Genomic DNA, 25,620 nt, shown 5'->3' on the forward strand with positions numbered 1-25,620 from the left:
ACAGCCCTACAAAAAATATTTCGTCGACGAACAATTTTTTCATGACAATGATGTGACGAGCTAAAAACATTATCCTGGGAGACAAAAACGTAACGAGATGAATGCCAGTTTTTGTCTGATAAGATGAGAACGAGATGAAAATGCGCCATAGTTTTTGTCATAAATTCACAGTCGGTGACATGTTCTTATCTTATTTACTTTAGAGGGACAGTGCATATTAATAAACATCTATTTAGATGCATCTAAAAGATATATGTACTAGGGTTGTTCTGATCATGTTTTTTTTTTTTGCTCCCGATCCGATCCCGATCGTTTTAGTTTGAGTATCTGCCGATCCCAATATTTCCCGATCCGATTTTTTTTTTTTTTTTTTGCTCCCGATTCAATTCCAATCATTCCCGATAATTTTTCCCGATCATATACATTTTGGCAATGCATTAAGAAAAAAAATGAATAAAACTCGGACGAATATATACATTCAACATACAGTAAATAAGTACTGTATTTGTTTATTATGACAATAAATCCTCAAGATGGCATTTACATTATTAACATTCTTTCTGTGAGAAGGATCCACGGATAGAAAGACATGTGACTTTGTATATTGTGACTAAATATTGCCATCTAGTGTATTTGTTGAGCTTTCAGTAAATGATACTGTAGCCATGCCCAAAGGCATGATGGGAAGTGGAACCATGACTGTGCGTAGTGCTACCAATTGATATATCTTCTCTGCGTTGGGAAATAACATAAGGTGTTAAGAAAAAGATCAATTGCTACCTTGCTTCCCCCACATTGCTTCCCATGATATTTCTAATCGTAGGGAGAGGGATTGTAAGGCTTTAGCCAATTAAAAAAAGGCTCCAAAGGCTGCCAAAATTCACTCTACTCATTCTACGCTGCCTTTTATCTCTCTATATGGGTAAAACGGCGCCATTACAGATTGAGCGCGACAATGCGTGAGTGGGTCGTGCAGCGCATGCGTTAACTGCGTTAAATATTTTAAAGTGATACATTTTTTAAAAAATTCATTACCGCCGTTAACGCGATAAATTTGATAACCCAACCTTAAGGCTAAACTAAAGACTCTGGATGAGTGTAACATATAATGTCTGTAACGTTAAATACAATTAGAAAATGATTTAATTAAAAAAAAAAAAAAAAATTAAAAAAGGCATGGCCGATATTTTTTTGCCGATTCCGATACTTTGAAAATGACGTGATCGGACCCGATCGATCGGGATCGGGACGCCGATCGATCGGGACATCTATAATATGTACATATGCCGGATTATCAAAAAGCTAATTTACATCTGCAGTCTCTAGGCAGGTAACGGAAAATCATACCATACACTGCTGGCCAAAAGTAATGGCACCTCTGCAATCCTGTCAGATGATGCTCAATTTCTCCCAGAAAATGATTGCAATTACAAATGCTTTGGTCGTAATATCTTCATTGATTTTGCTTGCAATGAAAAAACACAAAAGAGGATGGGGATGAATTTAAATCATTATCATTTTATAAGGAAGTTCCCAAAAAATCGATTATTAGATGCATTGCGATTCGACACGTGACCATTCGATTACGATTCATAAAGATTCAAAAACCATGATTTTCCCTAATAAGATTTTCCCTAATAATTTTATGACAGCCACTCGTAGCGGTTCGAAATTCAAGACATGTCTGCCGCCCGGAAACCTTTAACGGACGCACGCACAACGTTATGATGGATGCTGGCAGTTACTGAGCGAGAGATTTACTCCTTTTCAAAAGACTGGGAAAAAAATTTGTGTATGAGACAGGCAGGGACCCGGCAGTTGCGCTTCTGTGTGCAAGTTATTTTTTTAGAGCGAGAGGGGAATAGAGATAGTTTGTTGCTCCTGTCTTGAAGTTGTCCAGCAGTAGGTTCAAGTCGTGTTAATTTGAAAAAGTCCCTAGTGTTTTGCTAAGTCCTGTGTCTGTCTATCAGAGGTGAGTACACGAACACTCTTGTACCGTTTAGCCTTTATTGTTGTTGTTTTGAGATGTTACTAGTTAGCGCCGAGCGCTATGTTAATTAGCGACTTGTATTTCCATGTGAAGTTGTTCATTGTTTGGTCCAGATGCAGAACGTGTAAAACCAGGATTAAGTACAGCTGTAACACTACAAACATGCGAAATAGTACAGAAATCTGTGAAAACAAAGCATATTGGTTAAAAGTCTTATTTCTAAAGACACTTTGTTTGTTTCCAGAAAATGTGGAATTTATTCCACCGGTGTAAATTTTATTGTACTGTTGAGAGAAATAAGTACTGCTGTTTGAAACAGCTAATGTTTTTGCACATTTTTGTGAAAAAGAGCATATTGTTTTGTAGAAGCATGTTGAGAAATAGGTACTGCCTTTAAAATGGTTAATGATTTTGCACTTTTTGGAGAAAAAAAAAAGCAGTTTAAGGGCAGCTTTTTGTTGTATGGGCATGTTTCCATCATTCCTGTTGAATCATTAGGATATCTTTAATAAATAATGGACAAAAATTTGTTTCGCTACTTTTTAAATTAGTATTGTACGATGCATCGACAATCGTGATAACCGTGATCATCGTCAATACCGTGATCATCGTTCAATAATCGAATAGTAGCACCCTGAATCGTAATCGAATAGAATCATGGGGTACCTAAGATGGCACACCCCTAGCTAGCTAGTTAGATATTACTGGTAATACTGATTACACCATAGTTCTTACAACTGACATTTATTAATTTTTCACCGTCAAACTATGAACACACAATTAGAAAATAAAATCCAATAATGACAAAGAGCGTACAATAATGCTTTAAAGTAAATCAATAGAGACGTATTTGCTTCCAAAAACATACCTCAATGGCTGAACAATTAAAGTGGAGGGAAACAAGGTCCAAATCTTGGGCAATTCAACAAGTAACACAGCAACTCTTCGTGGCACCGGTCCAGCGGTGAAAACAAATGCTGCTCAATAAGCTAGCCAGTGAAAAGCTAGCTAACAGGGGAGGGCATCCGCAAACTTACGCCGTTTACCGTTTCTCTGCCTTCTTGAAATGTTAACCGGCGTTCACCCTTACTTCCCAATGTGACAGCAACGCTCGAAACTAACAGAAAATAGCGCTGGCGTGATGTCAAACAAGTCCGAGTGCAACAAAGGAAAGCAGACCGCGCATATACTGTAGTAGGGCTGCAGCTATCGAATATTTTAGTCATCGAGTAATCGACTGAAAATTCTATCGATTAATCGAGTAATCGGATAAAACATATTTTTAGGTGAAGAGCAATTATAAATATACATGACAAAACATGACATTTCATCTAATTTTGAACCATTTTCAGTCAATCAATGTCTTTATTTTCGATGTACATTGTTGAAAACAGCCAACAATTGCATCTCAGATGTAACTAGAATAAAAAAAAAGACTAATTCACTGCTTTCACTCCAAAAACTTTTAGATCTTGTAAAAAAAAAATATATATATATTTCTTACCTAAAAATGCCATTACGCTTGATAACACACATCACTTAAAAGTTAGGATTTAGCCCCACGTGTTTCAATTGGAATTTCTATTTGTGTCAAGCTATTTTTAAGTTCTAGTTAAGTTTTAAGTTAGTCTAAACTGTAAGTCCTGATAGGATTTTGAGCTTTTGCAGTGTTCAAAATAAATGTATGATACAGGCTGTATTGGAGCACATTAGGGACCAGTGCTACTTGGTGTTTTATCCAGCAATGACTACTGAGCTAAAACTGATAGTTAGCATTATTAAGTTTTTATTTTACACCCTCATCACTCCACAGCGCTATGTTATGTTAAAACCTGTATGTAAGACACGTTAGCCACGCATCGACAGTGGTCATACAGTGCCTTGCAAAAGTATTCGGCCCCCTTGAATCTTGCAACCTTTCGCCACATTTCAGGCTTCAAACATAAAGATATGAAATTTAATTTTTTTGTCAAGAATCAACAACAAGTGGGACACAATCGTGAAGTGGAACAAAATTTATTGGATAATTTAAACTTTTTTAACAAATAAAAAACTGAAAAGTGGGGCGTGCAATATTATTCGGCCCCTTTACTTTCAGTGCAGCAAACTCACTCCAGAAGTTCAGTGAGGATCTCTGAATGATCCAATGTTGTCCTAAATGACCGATGATGATAAATAGAATCCAAATGTGTGTAATCAAGTCTCCGTATAAATGCACCTGCTCTGTGATAGTCTCAGGGTTCTGTTTAAAGTGCAGAGAGCATTATGCAAACCAAGGAACACACCAGGCAGGTCCGAGATACTGTTGTGGAGAAGTTTAAAGCCGGATTTGGATACAAAAAGATTTTCCAAGCTTTAAACATCTCAAGGAGCACTGTGCAAGCCATCATATTGAAATGGAAGGAGCATCAGACCACTGCAAATCTACCAAGACCCGGCCGTCCTTCCAAACTTTCTTCTCAAACAAGGAGAAAACTGATCAGAAATGCAGCCAAGAGGCCCATGATCACTCTGGATGAACTGCAGAGATCTACAGCTGAGGTGGGAGAGTCTGTCCACAGGACAACAATCAGTCGTACACTGCACAAATCTGGCCTTTATGGAAGAGTGGCAAGAAGAAAGCCATTTCTCAAAGATATCCATAAAAAGTCTCGTTTAAAGTTTGCCACAAGCCACCTGGGAGACACACCAAACATGTGGAAGAAGGTGCTCTGGTCAGATGAAACCAAAATTGAACTTTTTGGCCACAATGCAAAACAATATGTTTGGCGTAAAAGCAGCACAGCTCATCACCCTGAACACACCATCCCCACTATCAAACATGGTGGTGGCAGCATCATGGTTTGGGCCTGCTTTTCTTCAGCAGGGACAGGGAAGATGGTTAAAATTGACGGGAAGATGGATGCAGCCAAATACAGGAACATTCTGGAAGAAAACCTTTTGGTATCTGATCAAGACCTGAGACTGGGACGGAGATTTATCTTCCAACAGGACAATGATCCAAAACATAAAGCCACATCTACAATGGAATGGTTCAAAAATAAACGTATCCAGGTGTTAGAATGGCCAAGTCAAAGTCCAGACCTGAATCCAATCGAGAATCTGTGGAAAGAGCTGAAGACTGCTGTTCACAAACACTCTCCATCCAACCTCACTGAGCTCGAGCTGTTTTGCAAGGAAGAATGGGCAAGAATGTCAGTCTCTCGATGTGCAAAACTGATAGAAACATACCCCAAGCGACTTGTAGCTGTAATTGGAGCAAAAGGTGGCGCTACAAAGTATTAACGCAAGGGGGCCAAATAATATTGCACGCCCCACTTTTCAGTTTTTTATTTGTTAAAAAAGTTTAAATTATCCAATAAATGTTCACGATTGTGTCCCACTTGTTGTTGATTCTTGACAAAAAATTAAAATTTTATATCTTTATGTTTGAAGCCTGAAATGTGGCGAAAGGTTGCAAGGTTCAAGGGGGCCGAATACTTTTGCAAGGCACTGTAAGTTGCTTCAGCTAATATATGTTTGTATATGCATTTGTAATTCAGTTTAGTGCTACATTATGTGAAGTTACGTGTGAGCGATTTGCCATGAGAATTGTAAATACGTTAGCATTCATAGCATGTAAGCTAGCGGACTTCTGTGTTGCAAGGTTCAAGGGGGCCGAATACTTTTGCAAGGCACTGTAATTAATAGAAACCTAGCCCTCCACAGGGCTAACGTTACATGAGCGAGTGTCAATATTTATTAGCGCTTAGCACTCTTTATTAGCGCTTAGCGCTGTACTGCTTTAAGATGGCGGCTGTTTACTAACGCCGCTGACTCTGTCATTTCGCATTTAGTTCAACATACATGTGATCTCTTTGAGATGCATCAGATGCTACCTGCTACCACTGTAGCATCATGCGGGCTAGTTTTTAGCAATGTCGGCGTCGTTTGTAGCGGCTTTCGGCTGCAGTAATTTTTTTTTTTTTTTTTTTTTTTTTTTTTTTAAATTGCTTCTTCCTTCACGCACGTGACATTAGCGCGTTGTCCCGCATTAAAGGTAGTCTGGGCAAAACGTGATGCTTAGAGCTGTCAAAATTAAACGATTACTCGAGGTGAATAAAATTACTCGGATCAGTTTTTAAACTCGAGTTACTCGAGTATTCGTTTAAGCTCTATACTGTAGTAAATACCAGCTAAGCATAGTAATTACTGTAGAAATCAACCATTTAGATTAATTTTACCCAATAAATAACAAAATTAAATGACAAATACTATACTGTACTTACAGTATACGCTGAGAGTTGCCAGACGAGACACTGTTACGCGACTAAAAAAAAAAATCTGAAGAGAAAACAGCGAATGTCGTAACCTGGGGATTACTTGTACACTTAAAATTTTGACATTTTGAACTGGGTGTGTTTGTGCCAATGGACAAGAAAGAGCACTGAGTGAGGATGTCAAATGTTACTTAAAACGTTTCCAATAAAATATTTTTTTTTTTAAATTTTGCATGCGGCCAAATCATTTTACATTTCAATTGAATGGGAAATGGATTTAAACTACCATCACAAAGCAAATTGTGGGCACCTTTGATTCATCAGTTTAAACAGGGGCAAATTTGTTGGCTATCTTACAAACTAAAGTCTTTCTTTTGGGATTAAAAAACGATTTTAAGCAACACCACAAGATCAAACACAGAGCGTGAGCGAGAGAAAATCAGTGTGAGGGGAAATGAAACGGGGAAAAAATGCCTGGGAGCTCAAGCAAATGAAGGGCTGATAAGAAAAAAAGTTTGCAAATTTAAAGGAATCCCAGGAAATCTGCTGGTAAGAGAGTGGCTCCAGACTAAAAATAAAAGGGGAGTGATGCGAGCGCTCAGATGCTGGACAACAGGAAATCAATGTCAGACGTTCAATGATTCAGCAGTAAAGGAGGAGATACGCTGGATCAAGTCGATATTTGTCAGACGCATGCTCTGGTGCATATTACAGATTAATAACATCAGAGGGACGCAAACAAGCAGAATTCTCAGCTGATGAAATGCAGTGTGTCATATGAAAGGGTGACCATGTCAAAAAATGAAAATGACTGTACTAATGTAATTTTATATTAAGGAAAAAAAATTTAGCAAACATTTCATAAGCTACTCTAGAGATAGAGTAGCTTATGAAATGTTTAAAAACAAGATGCCGGATAGGAGTTGCTACTCCTATCCGGCATCTTGTTTTTAAACATTTCATAAGCATTCCACCCAATACAATGCATCATGGAATGCACACATTTTTCCGCAATGTTTCGGATTTGGTCAGAAGATCGGATCAGATCAATCTACTAGGCAAATGCGTCTGCTGAGTGAGACTGCAGCTCTTTAGAAAGAGAATAGAAAGCCTACAGATAGCATGCTAGCAGACAGCAAAAATCTGCAGCTCATTCTGGGTGTGACATCATCTTTAGTTTGGTGATTTTTAGTGGGCGGGGCCAAGGCAGCCGAGAAGATTATAATTAGGTTCTAATTTATTTATTAAGCTTTTTCGGTCATTTTTTGGATGGATTTGCGCCCTAAATATGGTCTGCTATCATTGTAAAGTCACTTGCTGTATACCATTTAAAGGACAAATTGCACCTGATATCAAAATTCTCACAACAAAGAAACAACTTCAACAAGAGTTATATACAGTACACTAGCACTACAAGCATTCTGAGCAGATTAGGGCTGCAACTACTGTTTATTTTTGATGAGTCTACAGATCAGATTAAAAACAAAGATAATCAGTCTGTTTACATGAAGAACTACAAAAATCAGAGCATACAGGATGTCCTACCGAGAGGCTGAAATGTACAACAAGGTCCCTGAATGCATTATCAATAAGGTTGCCAATTTGACAATCAATCAATAAATTGCTGCATGTCTATAAAAGATTGATACTGTGGAAAACTCATTGACTCCCGATGTTTCCACTTTAACAGGCTAAACCTGGCCATTATAGACTGGTCCCAAAAAAAAAATCAAAGATATTACAGGAATGACTACATAGACCAGACTGAAAATCCAAACTGTAGAAATCATAAGACAATAGATGCTAAACTTGGCCGTTTGATTCCTCAGGGTGTTTAGTTGGCTGAATAGCCAGCCCTCCTCTCTGATGGGCTCAGTGTGTGTGTGGGGGTAATCCTAATCCATGTACACATGTGATCATCAGACATGCTTTTTGGACCGGGGCCTAAGAAGGGCTGCAAGATTGAGTGTGTCAAACTATCCCCATGTTGCAAGAGTGGGAGGTGGGGGACTGTGCCTCAGTGCCTGTGGGTAAACCGCATGGCGTATGGAGATAAAGGCATGTCTGATCCACATTTCGGCACACATAATGAGTTGAAAAAATGTATTGGGTGAATGAGGGGGTGTCGAGTTGCCTAAATTGGGGTGCAGAGTGTCATGTAGATATGACAAAAACACTGCTGACATAGTCCTTTAAACAAAATCAAATTGGATAAAATACATATAGACATCAAGGAGATTACAACCAGGGGTGAAAGTGGGCGGGAACGGCCAGGAACGCAGTTCCGGTATAAGATTCAGGGCCGGAACGCAGTTCTGGTATAAGAATCAGGGCCAGAACGCAGATTCAGGGCCGGAATGTTGTTCCGGTATACGGTGCATTGATTCTGAAAATATGACGGCAACTGTCAAAACGCTATGTATACAAAGCTACTACACATGCATTACATCTCCAAGAAGAAATCAATCTACAACAGTCAAATTTAAATACACAAGTGTTAACAACAAGCATAATAAATTGCTTGTGTAGCGTAATCCGTTTCCACCGATATTTATTATTTATTTTATTCCACGGACGTCATGGAGGTTTCCCCAGCTGCTGCAGTTATCCGAGTTTGACAATGACGAGTCACGTTAATGTGCGAATGCACGCGGCAAAGCGAAACGCCTGGACTCATTTATCCGTTCGATTGGCTTACATACTGACATGTGGTCACCAGAGATAGTTAGCTCTGATTGGTTCGAATGTGCAAAAAAAGGGCAATGCAACAGAAAATGGATCAAATCTTTAAGAGCAAGGAAAGAGTTAAGGTGGCTTATTTATCATATTTAGTTTTATTTGCTCTGATGGGGAGCTTCAGAACATCTTAGCTATTAATGTGCACTTTGGACTTAGATTTGGCTACTTATTCATTTCCTTTTAATTTAAAAACGTCAATTTTTGCGCAATCTTCAAAATGTATTCCATTTCACTCTGCATAATATAAGTCATTTGTACTTATTTTTCTGAATGTATGTTACTTATATCTTTATTATAAAAAAACACAACAAAAAGTAAATGTTTACATTATCTTCAATTTTAATATACATCCTATGTTCTTAAGTAGTTAAAATTGTGATTTGGCATTTAGTATGTGAGGAAATGAGGGAAAATAAAAATCAGGAGATGGAGTTTGGGGTTATAGCTTTTTTTTTGTTAATTTTTATTTTGCAAATCATTGAAAATATACAATTTTGAATGAAAATCAGTTTTTGTAAGTGTTATAGAAATAACTGACCAAAAAGAGTTATCTTTGGATTTCAGCAGTTTTGACCCCCCAAAAATAAATAAAATTTCTGGCTCCGTGGCAACCTTCACGTCGGGAAGTTCCGGCAAGAAATTCTAACCACTTTCACCCCTGATTACAAGTGAATGAAAAGGAGTGGGAACAAGTCAACAAGGAACAGAATACATAGGCTAGGTTTATACCGCAGCTCTTAATGCACAATTCCGATTTTTTGACTTTTTTTTTTTTTTTTTTGGCATACCCATTCGGACTGCCTTTGTCCATTGAGCCCATTCAAGTATTATCCATGCGCACCAATTCTCAGTCCGAAACACGCTGAGCAAACTGACCCGCATGCGCTGAAGCATCAAAACAAATAACTACGCACTGTACGTGCATGACGTGCGTCAGTTTGCCCCGACTCAGCCATTTAAGCACTACTGAAATATTGCTCATTTGGTGCACAGTAAGAAGCCAAGCATTATCAGTAGTGTTGCACCGATACCATTTTTTGGCCCCGATACCGATACCTGGCTGTGCAGTATCGGCCGATACCGATACCATACCGATACCACCCCGTATATATATATATATATATATATATATATATATTTTTTTTTTTTTTCTTAATTTTTTTTTTTTTTCCAAAGAGCTACATAATTGGATGTGAAATCATTGCTATCAAGGCTTTGTCAGGCTGTTGCTTACCTTTGCAAAATAGGAAAAAGTACACTAAACCCTAGTAGACAATAGTTGAATAAACCTTTGGCTCTCAATGGCCAAAATAGTGCTAAATTTGTGAAATTAATAAAACATGTATAATACTAGCCCAACAGTAAGAAAGTAAAAATAAATTCATAATAATAAACTCTGAATGAACTGAATAAACTTTTTTAAACCTCTCAAAGTCCAAACAGTGCATCTTTCATGAAATTATTGTCACATTCTGCTGCTGGTTAGATTGTGTTTTGTTGCTGGGCGTGGGGGCGTGGCACTTGAATCCAATGCAGGCTCGTCAACGCAGCATTTAAGCACGGGTGATCTCAGAGAAGGCTGCCGAGATATTTGCCTTGCTGATCGCTATTTGACATGTGGCACAATAATCTCGCTACATTTGCTTGTTATGCCCCTGCATTGGGTTTTTCTCTTAGTGTGCTGCTCTCGTTTGTAACCGCTGCCTATCGTCTTAGTTTGTCCGTCGACCTGCTGTCACGGACTCCTTTTGTTATTTCTACTATCCCGCGATCGCGTGTTAATTTTTGTTTGCAATCATTAAACCCTTTTATGTATCCCCCGCTTGTTGTCTGCTTCGAGGTTCAACCTTGTTTCCGCATTTGCGGACGCTAACAATTATAAGTAATAATAATTGACCACAGCATCCCGTCTCTCCTTTTTTTCGGGAGGTGGGAGTCTCTTATTTCTATTTCTGAAAGGTGGCAACCCTACTTCCCAAATTACTGCGGCATTTCTTTCAGTAAAAGACAATAAAAGTAAAGTAGACGAAGTGAACTGACCAGAGATTGATGCTCCGGTCCAGCGGCCTTCTTCCTCTGGATAGCAGTCCTGCTCTTGCAGACTCAAACTCGTTGTGTTCGTTCACGTTTCGTCTTCAAATGTTTTATCAAGTTCGAGGTATTGAAACTGGCCGATTTAACTCCACATCTCCAAACTTTCAGGCCGCAAATCTTGCATGCAGCCATTGAGTTTAATCGACGGGATTTCTATTTGGAAATATTTCCCGACCGCCCGCCGGCATATTTCCTGGTTTGTTTTTCGTCCATATGAAAAAGCCCCCTTTTGATTGGTCAGGAGTGGCTATTGGCCCGCTCTCATTGGTCTGGAGCAGGCCAATAGCGATAGCTGCTTGGTGTTCACGTGTCATCACACAACACAGAGACAGAGTGTAGTGAGCGCCAGGAGGAGAAAAAGGCTGTGGTCAAATGTTATAGTAATGGACCGGTAAATGGTATCGGCGCCGTCTTTGTTGGTACTCGCCGATACCGATACCACCATTTCGGGCCGGATCGGCGCCCCCTGCCGATACTAGTATCGGTATCGGTGCATCTTTAATTATCAGGCTTCTCCTTTTCTTCAATGTACCGTAATTTCCCGAATATAACGCGCACTTTTTTTCCCCAAAATCAACTTGTAAAATCATGGATGCCCATTATACACGGGTACATGGATGGAGACAGAAATATATACATATTATATATATTAGGCATGTGCCGGTATCAGATTTTGACGGTACGATAACCGTGAGCAAAAATACCGCGGTTTTACGGTATCACTGTATTGCAATTATAGTTCCAAAATGTGTTATTTTGAGAGGTATGGGGTTAAAAAAAAAAAAAAAAACTTTTTTCCAGGATTTTTTTTTTTTTCATAAAATATTTGCAAATTGGAACATGAATATTATGTTAAATAAATTAAAAAATATATTTTAAATAAAATTCAAATAAATAGAACTTATAGACTACCCACAGCTCAGGTTGCTCAAGATTGGAGCAAGAACTAAATTAATTGCTATAAAAAAGTAAAAACACTTCTAAATATAATTGAAAAATATTGACTGTACTTTTTTTTTTTTTTTTTTTTTTTTGAGGGGGCAAAAGCTCAAGTGAAGTTTTGCCATTTTCAGCCACTGTGTCAACTCTAGTCTACATGTCATGCTTTTGTGTTAAAAAGACGCAGAATTCATAAGTTAATACGTTTAAAATGGATAAGTTAGTTAAAATGTGAATGTTGTTGTGTAAAGGTTTCATGTAAAAACACTGGGAGTGAGACCTCTCCTTGTCCAGCGAGCGTACATTTGTGCTTAGGGCAAAATCATCTGTCGTAATTAGCGATCTTTGATGTTATCCCTTTTCCTTCATTCAAGCTTGTTTCTCGGTGGCCCTGAGATTTATAACCTCGACGAAGTTGCTCTCCCAGCTAAGACTAGGCTAACATTCGTCTTTGTAAGTTTTTGTTTGTATTTGTATTTGTATTTTGAATTTGAAAGGAAAATGTGTGTTTTGTTTTTGGCGAACTTTTTCATGGATGACTTCCTCACATTCTGTTGTGTTTGTGCTAATGAAGCTACTCACACGTGTGAAATACTATTGTACAACATTTTAAAACTGTATATTTCAGTTACCATGATTTGAGACTTCCATAAATTCAAGAAAAGTACGCCTTTTGTTTGGAGTGTTTCTTTTTTGGTGTTTAGCAGAATAGCGTCACTGACACACACACATCAACAACCGGAGAGGGAGGGGTGAGCGCTGCCGCTTCAAGATACTTCTGGCTTCATTTTTGAGACTTGTAAAATAGCGAATACCGTACTGTATGTACCGTACGTACGACGGAAAATGTTAGTGGTTTTGAAACCGTGACGTTTTCATACCACAGTAAACCTTGAAACCGGTAACCGGCACATGCCTAATATATATATAAAGACATATTTTTTTTATTGACACGCCCACGTTGTGTTGAAGAAAACGTATGCGGCGATCCGTTGCCGACCATTACGGTACATGACGTCATCATTTTGTTTCGGTAATACTTGTTTCGGTAATACCACTCTGATTGGTCGAATGATTTCGTCTGTGTTAAATTCTGCTTTTTTCACTCTTCATAAAGCACAGAATTTAGTTTCTTGAACTCATTTCACTCAACATTTATTGAAACTCGGCAACTCGGACCATAACAAACGTAACAACACAGACTTCCTGTGTGTGTCCTTCCACTACTGTATATCTGTCTCTAAGGAAACTCAAACCCAAATAACAATAGTTCCTCTTGTTAGTCTACAGCGATGCACGCTTTTGGTTTTTCGACTTCTAGCCTCACTTTTATTTTACCGTATCTATCCACGGAAGAAACATTTATTCATCATGATGAAACGAGCAAGTTATACAGCAGCCTTGAAAAGAAAAGTCACATCTGTTTTGTTTTCTCCTAGATTCTGGTAAGTTGGAGAAGTTGTCAAATCATATTATTACCGTACATATTGTCAGTTTACGGTAATGTTTTGAACTACCAATGTGCTATGCTTGTGCTGTGTTTCACCAGTCAGTAAAATGACATTTCTGTATCTGTACATGAGCTCTGTTTTCTTGTATTCTTCTATTTATTGGTGCTAAAATTAGGGTGTGCGTTATACACGGGTACAATAATTTTCCCTAGATTTTACAAGTAAATTTGGGGTGCGCGTTATACACGGGTGCGCCTTATATTCGGGAAATTACGGTAGTTTTTTATTAATGTAGTCAAGCCTTCCTCCTGCGTAGCAAAAGTCATGCCAGGCGGTAACGCTAATGAACAGCTTCATCGCTGCCTTCTTGCCTGCTGCTCTCGCTCTTTGCCGACATAATTGCTGCATGAACTCCGATTTGGAAGACTTGACAGTTCAGACCGCCACCACATTCTGGAAAAATGTGGTCCAGTTCGGATTTAAACCACATACGAAGGTTACCCAGATTGGATTAGAAATGGTCCACTTCTATGGGACTTGTCCCGTTCAGACCGCCAAGTTAATGACTAACGCGAGTCGGAGAAACACAAAAAAATTGGATTCGTGCATTAAGACCTGCGGTGTGAACCTAGCTTTAGTAGGAATTGATCATGTGCTGCCTGCGATGCGATCGTATGTCGAGGTACCACTGTATGGGCAAGAGATTAGGTATACCCTAATTGGTTAGCAGCCAATTGCATTGATGGATAAGTGGATAATAAAAATGAGGAAAAGATTCAAAACTAATCTTTAAAGGGGTTTAAAACTTGGTAAATGGTGAGCAGCAGTGTGTAAAAGCAAGAACTGCCATATGTAACACCACATCACCCAATGTGCAATATTCACTTATATGCAATATTCTATGTGCAATACTCACTTACGGGCAAGATTAAGGTGCAATATTTAATGTCTTTACTGTCAAACTGCTGCTATTTCACTTCCATTATCTGCACTGCTTATACATAGGAATATTTCACACATATTTTATACTTATTATTATTATAATTCTTTATTCTATTCTATAAAAAAAAAAAGCAGCAGGTCAAAAAACTGAAATCAGAATCTGCAAATCCTGCTAATTCAATAGGATAAAATGAGTACACTGAATAAAACAGCAGCTAAAAAATACTAATAAATACAACAATCATCCTCTCTAGAGCTGAACAACAACAAAAAAGCAGCAAGACAAAATGCGAAACGACTAACTTCCACCAAGAGATGAAATCAGTGTATGTGTGCCTGAGTGTGTAATGAGGCTAATTTTCCCTTGGCGTAAGCTAGCGAGCTAGCTCTGACCTCCTGAGGACAAAACGTGCAGCCTGCGTGTGTTCCTGCAGTTTAGCTGACCTAGTCTCTCAGCATTAGTGTGGTTGGATGCTCTACAACACATGGAGATGTAGAGTAGGGAGTGGATGACATCATTGCATTTTGGTTGGGTCCAACTGGCTCTATGATGTCACTCTAGCCTGGAGGCCCAACACTGACACACGGCCTTACTAAAACAGACCTGCAATACATTACGAAGTCAGTTTAAGGGGAAAAAGACGCAACTTCACTTTGTAATGTCAGTAACGTGGTCTTGTGTGGTATGTGTAAGAATGTGAGCAGTCCAAAACGCCTCAGACAACATACCAGCTTTGGCCCCCAAACCTTTTCACCTGTCACCAAACCACTGAGCCTTTAAGCCAATTATTGTCGCTACAAACCAAGTACTTCTTCCCTGTAACACTGTCATTTGCAGGAAAGTTCAGTCAGGAATTTACACAACGCGCAATGTAAAACCGTTTTACCACTACACCTGTTTTACTAGTTCATCGACAAGCTTGAGTCAGTGCATTTGAAACAGTTATTACATTACTCATATGTTGTTCGAGCAGAGGACAAACGTATCAAATATCTAAAGTGCTCGAAATGTCGCATACAGGACAACGTGCCAGGCACTTCCGGGTCGAAGTACACACCCAACAACTAAAACATCAAGCAACAGTCATAAAAATTGTTTCAAAAGAGGAGCTCTCATACGTTGGTCCTGAACAAGGAATTGGTATTTTAGAGATACTACTAATGTTAAAGGGAACCAAGGATAGAAAGACTTGTAGTTCCTAACATGTAAATGGCAGTATGAGTTATAATAGTTTGATATTACTTGATATGGCAGAGAGTCAATATCTCGGCAACCCGCCTAGGATCGATTTAAAGACACTGCTGATGAGTTGGTGTTTTCGTTTTTTATAAAATTTGTAAAATTACTTTAACTAGTAGGTCACCATTATTGACGCCGCAATGCACTGTAGGCGATAATGTCAATGGGCGGCACTGCCAGGCTTTAAGACTATGACTCTAGAGACATTAACATGTCATCTGTTCAGCCCTTTCCATTTGAACCAGAGAGGAACATTAATGCACAAGACAGCACAAGACTGTCAATATTTCACAAAACGAGCAGCCAAAGCAAAATGAACAGGAAAGACGGGATGAGACGAGAGTAGGACAAAACCGGTGTTCTAGCCTGGTACTCCAGGCTCATCGCTGTTCCAGCTATTGAGTCTGGCCACCATTAAGCGGATAAAATTTCCAGGGCGCAGCAAGCCACAGGAAACAGACAGCAGAGTGGACCAATCAGCGACGGACGGGACGAGGGACTTGCGCGCGGAAGTAAACATACGAGGAGAGCGGAGTTTATTCAACATGGCTAGCGCGAGACAGACTGTTGTCAATGACTTGTGTCGATGTGTTTTTGGTCATTTAAAACTGATTTTACCGTGGATTGGAACATATTCTCGGCTCTCCTGCTCGCCATCTGTGTAGTTGTGGAGACGACTTCCGACGCGGAAGAGTGACGTTGCTCGTTAAGAGCACGTCACGCAAATAAACGAATCTGATTTGTCGACTGATTTTGTACTTGCTCGAGAGGCCGTTAATGGGCCGGGTCCCAGACTATTCTCTCAGTGTTTGAAAAACACAGGGAGAACAGTCTGGCCGTGCCAGGCAACCGGTGTTCTGCCAAAATGTGCTACACGGGCAAAACGTCTACAAGAGGCAAATTTGACACCCAAAGTACTACCGTGCCCTTTCAGCTTGTTTCGTTTAGATGCATACAGGCATGACGTACTAAAAATGCCTTAAGAAAATTTTCCAAACGTCGTAATATCAAATAAAGGTGGTTTAAATATGCTACGTGACTAATGTGGTCAACAGATCAACAATCTGCTTTGAAGCTACTAGAATAAAAACACAATGCATAAAAGTATGAGAAGGAAACACACGCAAAAAGAATTTTGATGTTAAAAAAAAAAGGTAATAAAAGACTAAATAAAAACACAATAAATAAAACTAAAACAAATAAATAAAAATAAATAAAACACTTCCTCTCAGGCTTACGTCCTCATCTCCCCTTACCGTTGATGCTTAATACTGAGTAGTAGAGGCGTGCGAAGATTCTTAGATTATTGGCGATTCGGCCGTGGAAGATTCGAGAACGATTCACAAATATCCAAATTCCAATTATTGAATTATACCAGGTAAAGCGGAAGTAAAACACAGTCAGCGCGGTCTTTGGGACGCAATGAGGAACGGACCGAGAGTAAATATCATGTTCAACTCATGCCGCTAGATAAAAAAAACAAAAAAAAAACACAATCATACCTGACTGCGGCTGACAGCCGCTACAAACAACGCCCAGTTGCTAGTTGCTACAAACATACGGCTACAGTAGATATCATATATATGTAGAACTAGATGCATAATGACAGACGAGGTCGGTGTTAGAACATGTATTATTGAATAGAGATGCGAAATGACAGACTTTCCGGCGTAAGTAAACAGCCGCCATCTTAAAGCAGTAGACCTCTCTAGAAGGCTCTGTTGTAGGGAACCTAATTAATTATTTATCTAAAATACTCCTAAATCGGCAGAATCTTGAGTCTTGAATCAATCTTTAAATGATTAGTTTTAAAACTTGGACAAAAGTAGATAGAAGGGAAATTATGGAATAGCGGGAGCAATTTTAACAACTGTAACAGTTGATTCACAAGTTTAAAGCTGCTGATACAGAATGAGTTTTTTTTTAATTTACTGTTATTTTTGTATATTTGTTTACTGTTATATGTTAACTTGATACTGAAATAGTAGTTTGGTTTAGCCTGAGAGGATTTTTGAACAATTTTGGAACTAATGAACAAAACATTATTTAAAAAAATATATTAAAAAAAGGAGGGGGGTGCATCAATAATCGTTTTATAATCGAATCGGAGCCTCTGAATCGTAATCGAATCGTTAGGTGCCCAAAGATTCCCAGCTCTAGGTACCACTGCACTAATAATGTTAAAAACTGTATAATAGACGTAAAAAGCTGGATTCACAACCAAGATTTCTCATGCATGACTTCATCTCTTAAGCTTACGTCCTCATCTCCCCTTACCGTTGATGCTTAATACTGAGTAGTAAATACAGTAGTCATTTTATGAAACAGCAATATTGGCCCATAAATCAAAAACTGATTATATTCACAGCAATGTCATTCCCCTCTATGATTTGTATGTAGTAGTAGGGGGCACTGACATGTTATAATATGTCACTAATTAGCAAACATAAAATCAACCACATTAAAGGTGTCTCATCAGGGCTTCACAATATAGGATCTGAAGCGAGGCAGAATGAGTCATCAACACACCAGCAGATTTAAGTCCATCTGCTACAAAACTCCCTCAGATTGTTGGAGATAATCCCCTTTGTGCACGTGCTGGTGCAGCACCAGCACTCCGATACATTCTTGACTGCTTCTGTCATCTTACATATTCTCAAATATTGCCAAGACTCAACTTTTCTTAACTTGCAGCTTGCCCGACAATAAATCTTTTTCAAAATGATGTCATATTGATGCGTCATGTTGCTTACCCCTCTCTCCTGAGTCACTGGCCCCCACCCAACAACCTCCACCCAGTGGACAAATCACTGCTGTCCTGAACGTACTTTGGAAATTGCTACTTAGCTAAGGATGGCGTGAAGGTGACACTGGAGAAACTTCCTTTTGAATGTTATTGCAGGAGAGCTTAATCAAGTTCCCCTGAGGAACATCATGCAAAAGTGAGAGATTGTTTACCATTGCAGAACTGCAGCAGCGACGAGGTGTCATACAAGCTGCTGTAGCTGGAAAAGCCGTCTTCCATTCTCAGACGCTGCTCCACTTCCTCCGCTATCCTCTCGTCTCTCGCTCTCTTTTTCTCCGGTGACTCCCTTTGCCTAGTTTATCTTTTTACTTGGCTCTCCCTCCATTCACTCTGCACGGGTCAGGATCCCTGGGTGAGTCACCATGGCAACCCATTCACTCGGCGTGAACTCTGATTGCCTCCTCTTCTTTTTTTTATCTTGTGTCACATAGGGAATTTTTCTTAAAAAAAGAAGAAAAAGACTCCAAGAGAAGCTTCTCTCCCTGAAGACTGACTGAACTGGACTGTCAGAAGTTCAAGAGGTTCTTTTTCTTCCTCCTCTGTTCCTCAGCAGCTGTTGGCTCTCGCTGATCTCCGGCAGAAAAACAGCTTTAGGAGCGTTTGAGTGGGCAGGAGCGTTTGCTGCGCGGCTGTGTGTGTGTTTAGATTATGCTAGGGAGAGCCCAAGCCTTTCCCCACTGTCACAGAGTACAGGCGAGTCAGAGCTCAGGGGGCGGGGCTTACGGGATGGCTCGTCCTCCCCTGCTTCAGAGCAACGCATAGCATATGAGAGGAAAGCTAAAGGGGAAAATTAGATTAGTAAAGGGAAATGGAAGCTACAGGAAAGGATGCTAGAGGGAGGATGAGAGCCAGCTTTTAAATGATGTGATTTAAAAAAAAAAAATGTTCACCTTTTGGTATTTAATTGACAGCAAATATCGCTGTCCGGAAAATACTATACAACCCCTAGCACAGTGCTTCTCAATTATTTTCTGTTACGCCCCCCCAAAGAAGACGTAAATGTTTCGCGCCCCCCCAAACTCTGCCGCCATTGTAAATGGTATCATTTGTCTATAATATTACTATTATAAGTACGCCTCTGCCTCACATTGTATCCTTTTTTTTTCTATCAGAGAAAATAACAGAGATCAACTTATAAAGTATAACTTTATTAACATTGTTTTGTTTGTAACAGAAAAGACTTAACGCGCTTAATTTGCCTGAATTAAAAAAAAATTTTAACATTTAAAAAAGTCACATCCAAACTGTAAAAATACACTCAAGGTACATTTTTGACCATTTGATACTGAAAAATAAAATCAGAAAATAATAACAAATTCAAATTGATTAGAAACTAACTCATGAGGACAATATGCCAAAAAATTTGACCGAAAAAACAAAACTGGATAGAAGAAGAAGAAGGAAAAAAAAGTGTCTTTGGACAGAAGGACAGTTTTTATTTTCGCTGCTCCCAGTATCACCTCCAGTTTGCGATGATGTGGGGTTATTTTGCACTGAGCATGCTAACAGTGCTCACTGGTTTACTGATATCACACTGACAAAGCGGGACGATTGTTGGCAATATTCTGCTCGTTTTCGCTGAAAAACAACCAAGCGGCTTATCAATGAGATTGGGGTCTAATGTCTTTAAGTGGCTTCTTAATTGATTTCTTAATTTTGCTTCCGGCTGTCCGCTGTAATAATTTTTAGACACAGTAAACAGTGGTCTATCCTCGTCTACCACTGTATTAAATGTCAAAGCCAAAAGGCAAACGGCCCGAAAACGCATTCTCGGCGGCCGAGGGAGAACCGCAGGTGAGGGCTGTCGTCTTGACGATCCCAAGCCGAAAATGGCACTTCTCGGGCGGACACGTGAGAACCGGAGAAGACAGTGGGTCGCTGCGTGAGTCCGGCCGGAAAACGGCTTTCGAAAACGGCGCAAAGCTCTCCAGCTCTTCATGAGTCTCTTCCGTGTGCTCTTGCTTACTTCAAAAATACTGCGCACACTTTGAAAATGAGAGCGCCACTGCCACCCACTGAGTGGATGTGCAAGTACACTTTATTCTAGTACGGCAAAAAAAAAAAAAAAATGTTCCCCAACGTCACACACGCCACCCCTGGCATCGCTCTGCGCCCCCCTGGTGGAGCGCTTTTTAGTGCGCTCCACTATTTGAGAAGTACTGCCCTAGCAAAAAGTATGGAATCACCAGTATCAGACGAGCACTCACTCAGATATTTTCTCATGTAGAACAAACTCAGATAAAAAGCTTGAAAAAATAATGAATTAGTTCAAAAGTGCAACTCTTTAGCATTCAGAAACACTAGAAGAAATGAATAAAAACAAAGTGGTGGTCAGTAAATGTTACTTTTATAGAGCAAGTGCAGGGAAATATATATGGAATCACTCCATTCTGAGGAAAAAATATGGAATCATGAGAAACAAAGAAATAACAATGAAAACACATTTCTAGTATCTAGTACAGACATGTCCAAAGTCAGGCCCGGGGGCCAAATGCGGCCCGTGGTCAAATTTCATCCGGCCCCCAGCCTCTGTCATAAAATCAATAACGTCTGGCCCGCACACAGACTTAATAAATTGGTCAGCAGTACTGCTACCAGCATATGAAGTAGCTTACACACTAAATGCTGCTCCTCATTTACCCACTATGGTGTTATACTTGTATAGCACTTTTCCACCTTTCAAGGTGCTCAAAGCGCTTTACACTAAAGGCAGCAGCACTCTGAGCAAAATTAGCCTGTGTGACCCTTTACTCCCAATTTTCTAAAATGGCGACAATCAACAAAAAAATGAAAGTTGACTGCGACGGCCGACGCTTCAAGGGTAGGTGGAAATTGGACTATTTCTTCACTAAAATACGCAACAACTGTGTCTGCCTCATTTGCAAAGAGGCAGTCACTGTTTTTAAAGAGTTCAATGTGAGGCGATATTACCAAAAAAGACACACTGACATGTAAGACAAGATGACAGGGAAGATACGTAGCGAGAAATTGAAGCAATTTGAAGCTAGTTTAATTTTACAGCATTAGTATTTCGCAAGAGGCTGAGAGTCGAAAGAGAACGCCACAAAGGCCAGTTGCGAGATTCTTGAAATTATTACCATATTTTTCGGACTATAAGTCGCACCTGAGTATAAGTCACATAAGCCATAAAATGCCCAACAAAGAGGAAAAAAACATATATAAATCGCACCGGAGTACAAGTCGCATTTTTGGAGGAAATTTACTTGCTCAAATCAATGTGGTGCCAACTTTCTTTGATTGCAGTTGCCAGATCGTCCTTGCTGTGGACCATTTTTTTCCCATTTTCACCACAGGTTTTCAATAGGGTTGAGATCTTGGCTATTTGCAGGCCATGACATTGACTGGATGAGTCTTTCTCCAAAGGATGCTTTAACAGTTTTAGCTCTGTGGCATGATGCATTGTCATCTTGGAAAATGAAATGTATTCAATTGAAGGGATAACAAAGCCGTCTAAAATTTCAATGTAAACTAGTGCATTTATTGAAGATTTGAACACAGCCATCTCCCCAGTGCCTTTGCCTGACATGCAGCCCCATATCATCAAGGACTGAGGGATTTTTGATGTTTTCTTCAGGCAGTCATCTTTGTAAATCTCACTGGAACGGCACCAAAACCAAAGTTCAAGCATCATCACCTTGTCAAGAGTCAAGAATCTACATTGGACAAAATTTCAATGTAAACTAGTGTATTTATTGAAGATTTGAACACAGCCATCTCCCCAGTGCCTTTGCCTGACATGCAGCCCCACATCATCAAGGACTGAGGGATTTTTGATGTTTTCTTCAGGCAGTCATCTTTGTAAATCTCACTGGAACGGCACCAAACCAAAGTTTCAGCATCATCACCTTGTCAAGAGACAAGAATCTACATTGGACAAGGTGTCAAGAGTCAAGAATCTTCATTGGACAAGGTGATGAAGCTGGAACTTTTGTTTGGTGCTGTTCCAGTAAGATTTACAAAGATGACTGCCTGAAGAAAACATCAAAATTCCCTCAGTCCATGATGATATGGGGCTGCATGTCAGGCAAAGGCACTGGGAGATGGCTGTGGTTAAATCTTCAATAAATGCACAAGTTTACATTGAAATTTTAGACAGCTTTCTTATCCCTTCAATTGAAAATATGTCATTTTCCAAGATGACAATGCATCATGCCACAGAGGTAAAACTGTTAAAGCATTCCTTGGAGAAAGACTCATTCAGTCAATGTCATGGCCTACAAATAGCCCAGGGGGTTCTTCGGGGGTTCTTGTTCCGGCGATTAGCGTTTGTGTTGCGGCAATTGTGGTTCGCATTGGGGCAGTTGGGATTCTAATTGTGGCAGTTTGGGTTTGTGTTGCGGCAGTTTGGGTTAGTGTCGCGGCAGTTGGGGTTAGTTTTGCGACAATTAGCATTCGTGTTGCTGCAATTAGCATTTGTGGCAGTTGGGGTTCGCGTTGCGGTAGTTGGGGTTCGCGTTGCGGCAGTTGGGGGTTGCGTTACGGCAGTTGGGGGTTGCGTTGCGGCAGTTGGTGTTCATGTTGCGGCAATTAGCATTTGTGTTGCGGCAATTAGTGTTTGTTTTGCGGCAATTGGGATTCGTGTTGCTGCAATTGGGATTCGTGTTGCGGCAATTGGGGTTCGTGTTGCGGCAACTGGGGTTCGTGTTGCGGCAACTGGGGTTCGTGTTGCGGCAACTGGGGTTCGTGTTGCGGCAATTGGGGTTCGTGTTGCGGCAATTGGGGTTCGTGTTGTGGCAATTGGGGTTCGTGTTGTGGCAATTGGGGTTCGTGTTGTGTGTGGCAATTGGGGTTTTTGTTGCAGCAATTGTCGTTCGTGTTGCAGCAATTGGCTTTCATGTTGCGGCAATTGACGTTTGTGCTTTTTTTTCTTTTGCAAAGCGTTAGCAATATACATTTTGCCTGACATTTCTTGTCCACCGTAGATTATTGATGTTGCTTACTTCAAACCCTAACTACAAGCTATGAGTTTTCCCCTGAAAAGTGGTCCAGATTATCGACCAACTCCTCAACGTAGTTTTCATTTGGTTCAGTGAGTGACAAGATCTGTACAGACAAGTGACTTTAAACATAATGTACTGTACATCTGTGAATAAGGGAGTCACCCTGTCCTACCAGTCATGCTTCTGGTTGGCTTTTCATCATTTTCATGTGAAAAGAGTTTTTGGGGATGGACGTACGGGATTTTTTTCCCTTCCATGTGTGGACATGATCTCATAGACATAAATGTAGCATCATTATGAAGAGTTTGGGAGTCACACGAGGACAGCACAGCAAGCCTATAGGTCACATTGCACCCAGCTGCCAAACGTTCAAGCGCTACATTTCCGGGGTCGCCGCCCGGCCTCAACGAGATTACCATTCTGTCGTCTGTCTGCGAGTCTTATCGGATGTTGCAGACGCCGCAAACACTTAAAACAAGGACAAGAGGTGGGAGGGAAGAGTGAAAGGGAGAGTGAGGGATAAAAGAAAGAAAAATGGGATAGAGGGGGAGGGGAGCCAGGCACAGGAATAGAAAAAGAGGGCTTGGGGGAGCAGGATGTTGGGAGAAGCAGCAAATTAAAAAGTGAGCAGGGAGGGAGTTTATTGAGGGGAAAAGGGTTTGAACTGAGTGCTTCTTCATTCAGAAAGGGGGTTCTATGTGCACACAAGGGGGGGGCTGCATTATTTATAATAATGCATGCTTGGAAAAAATAATCAAGTAGATAATATCTGTGCCCTAGATTCCTTTTTACACTTCATTGTGAAATACGACTTATGAACTACAATTAAGTGTAAGTGTACTTAAAGGTGGATAGCACGGCTAGAAACACTTCAAGCAGATTTTTATTCTATTGCACGAGTATCAAGGAGCTACGCGGCATAAGCATCTTACACCGTGGTTGGTCAAAAAATACTTGCCTTTAAAACATGTATTTAGCTATATACTATATTTTTCAGACACCGGATTTAAGGCGCGCCATCAGTGCATTAACACATAAGGCCCATTATAAGGCGCTGTCATGCATCAATGTTCAATTCACTCATCCATCAATTGTCATTTGTTTGTTACCTTTTAACAATGTAATGATTGATTTAATAATTGTTTGCTCATAGACTTTATGATGATATTGACGGGACACATCCTGCAGACACGGCGACCCGCCTTCGAGTAGGGGGCCTGCCCACACAAGAGGAGCTATTCTCAAACACACGCAGGCAATGATCGAACGCCGGATTTAGGTTGAAGAAGTACGAAAGCTGTACCGCATACTAACAGGAAGGATTGTCGCAGGAGTGATTTGTTCGAGGATTCAAGGTAAATATTATATTTTTCGTACCATGCTTGCATTTTGAAACGTTGTGAAAAAAATCAATGGGAGAAATTAGCCGCTACGACACTGGTGTCATAGTTCACAATATTTACGTAAAATAAATGCTAACCGCACCGTTTTTTTGCTCTTAACCATGAATCGAGATTGTTGTACGTCCATATCTATGAAGAATTTGGGGATTTATGCATTTATTCACATGAATTTTCACCAGAAAAGCTCTGTTTACGTCAGGCGGCTGCTAGCCTCGTTCGCTATCAGAGTAGCATTGTACTTCGACATATTTACGTAAAATAAACGCTAACCGCACCATTTTTTGCTTTTAACCAAGAATCGAGACTGTTTTACATCCATGTCTATGAAGAATTCGGGGATTTAAGCATTTAGTCACAAGATTTTTCACCAGAAAAGCTCTGTTTACGTCAGGCGGCCACTAGCCTCAGTCGCTAACAGAGTAGCATTGTACTCCAACATATTTACGTAAAATAAGCGCTCAATGCACGTTTTTTTGCTTTTAACCAAGAATCGAGACTGTTTTACGGCCATATCTATGAAGAATTCAGGGATTTAAGCATTTATTCACAAGAATTTTCACCAGAAAAGCTCTGTTTATATCAGGCACCCACTAGCCTCTTCACTACAACTATATAACTAACTATACAACTGTATAACGATAATAAAGGGCTATTCTATTCTTTAATAAGTTGTGATTGCATATAGAATTCATTAATTATCTATTTATTAATTATCTATGATTGATTCTGCATGTTTTCCTCAAGTATTAAGTTTCTGACGGAAAAAGCTCTTTGTGATGACAAGGCGGCGCCTACA

General features: G+C 39.9%; 2 protein-coding genes across 7 annotated transcripts in view; both read right to left on the reverse strand.

Annotated features, from left to right (window-relative positions):
• Positions 1-25,620, reverse strand: part of evla (Enah/Vasp-like a) — a 228,790-nt gene that overhangs the window by 181,859 nt on the left and 21,311 nt on the right. The gene's annotated exons all lie outside the window — the stretch shown is intronic.
• Positions 1-25,620, reverse strand: part of eml1 (EMAP like 1) — a 135,314-nt gene that overhangs the window by 89,647 nt on the left and 20,047 nt on the right. Inside the window, exon 1 of one of the 6 annotated variants that reach the window (XM_057859982.1) lies at positions 18,613-19,110. The exons of 1 other annotated variant lie outside the window; for it this stretch is intronic. In XM_057859982.1, coding sequence (XP_057715965.1) covers positions 18,613-18,679 — 67 coding nt within the window. In that variant the 5' untranslated portion in view covers positions 18,680-19,110. Of the gene's footprint in view, positions 1-18,612; positions 19,111-25,620 lie in introns of those variants that run through there. 4 more of the 6 variants (XM_057859976.1, XM_057859978.1, XM_057859980.1 and 1 more) reach the window with 4 other exon arrangements.

Source organism: Corythoichthys intestinalis, chromosome 15 (assembly GCF_030265065.1).
Source record: "Corythoichthys intestinalis isolate RoL2023-P3 chromosome 15, ASM3026506v1, whole genome shotgun sequence".
Classification (NCBI taxonomy): Eukaryota; Metazoa; Chordata; class Actinopteri; order Syngnathiformes; family Syngnathidae; genus Corythoichthys; species Corythoichthys intestinalis.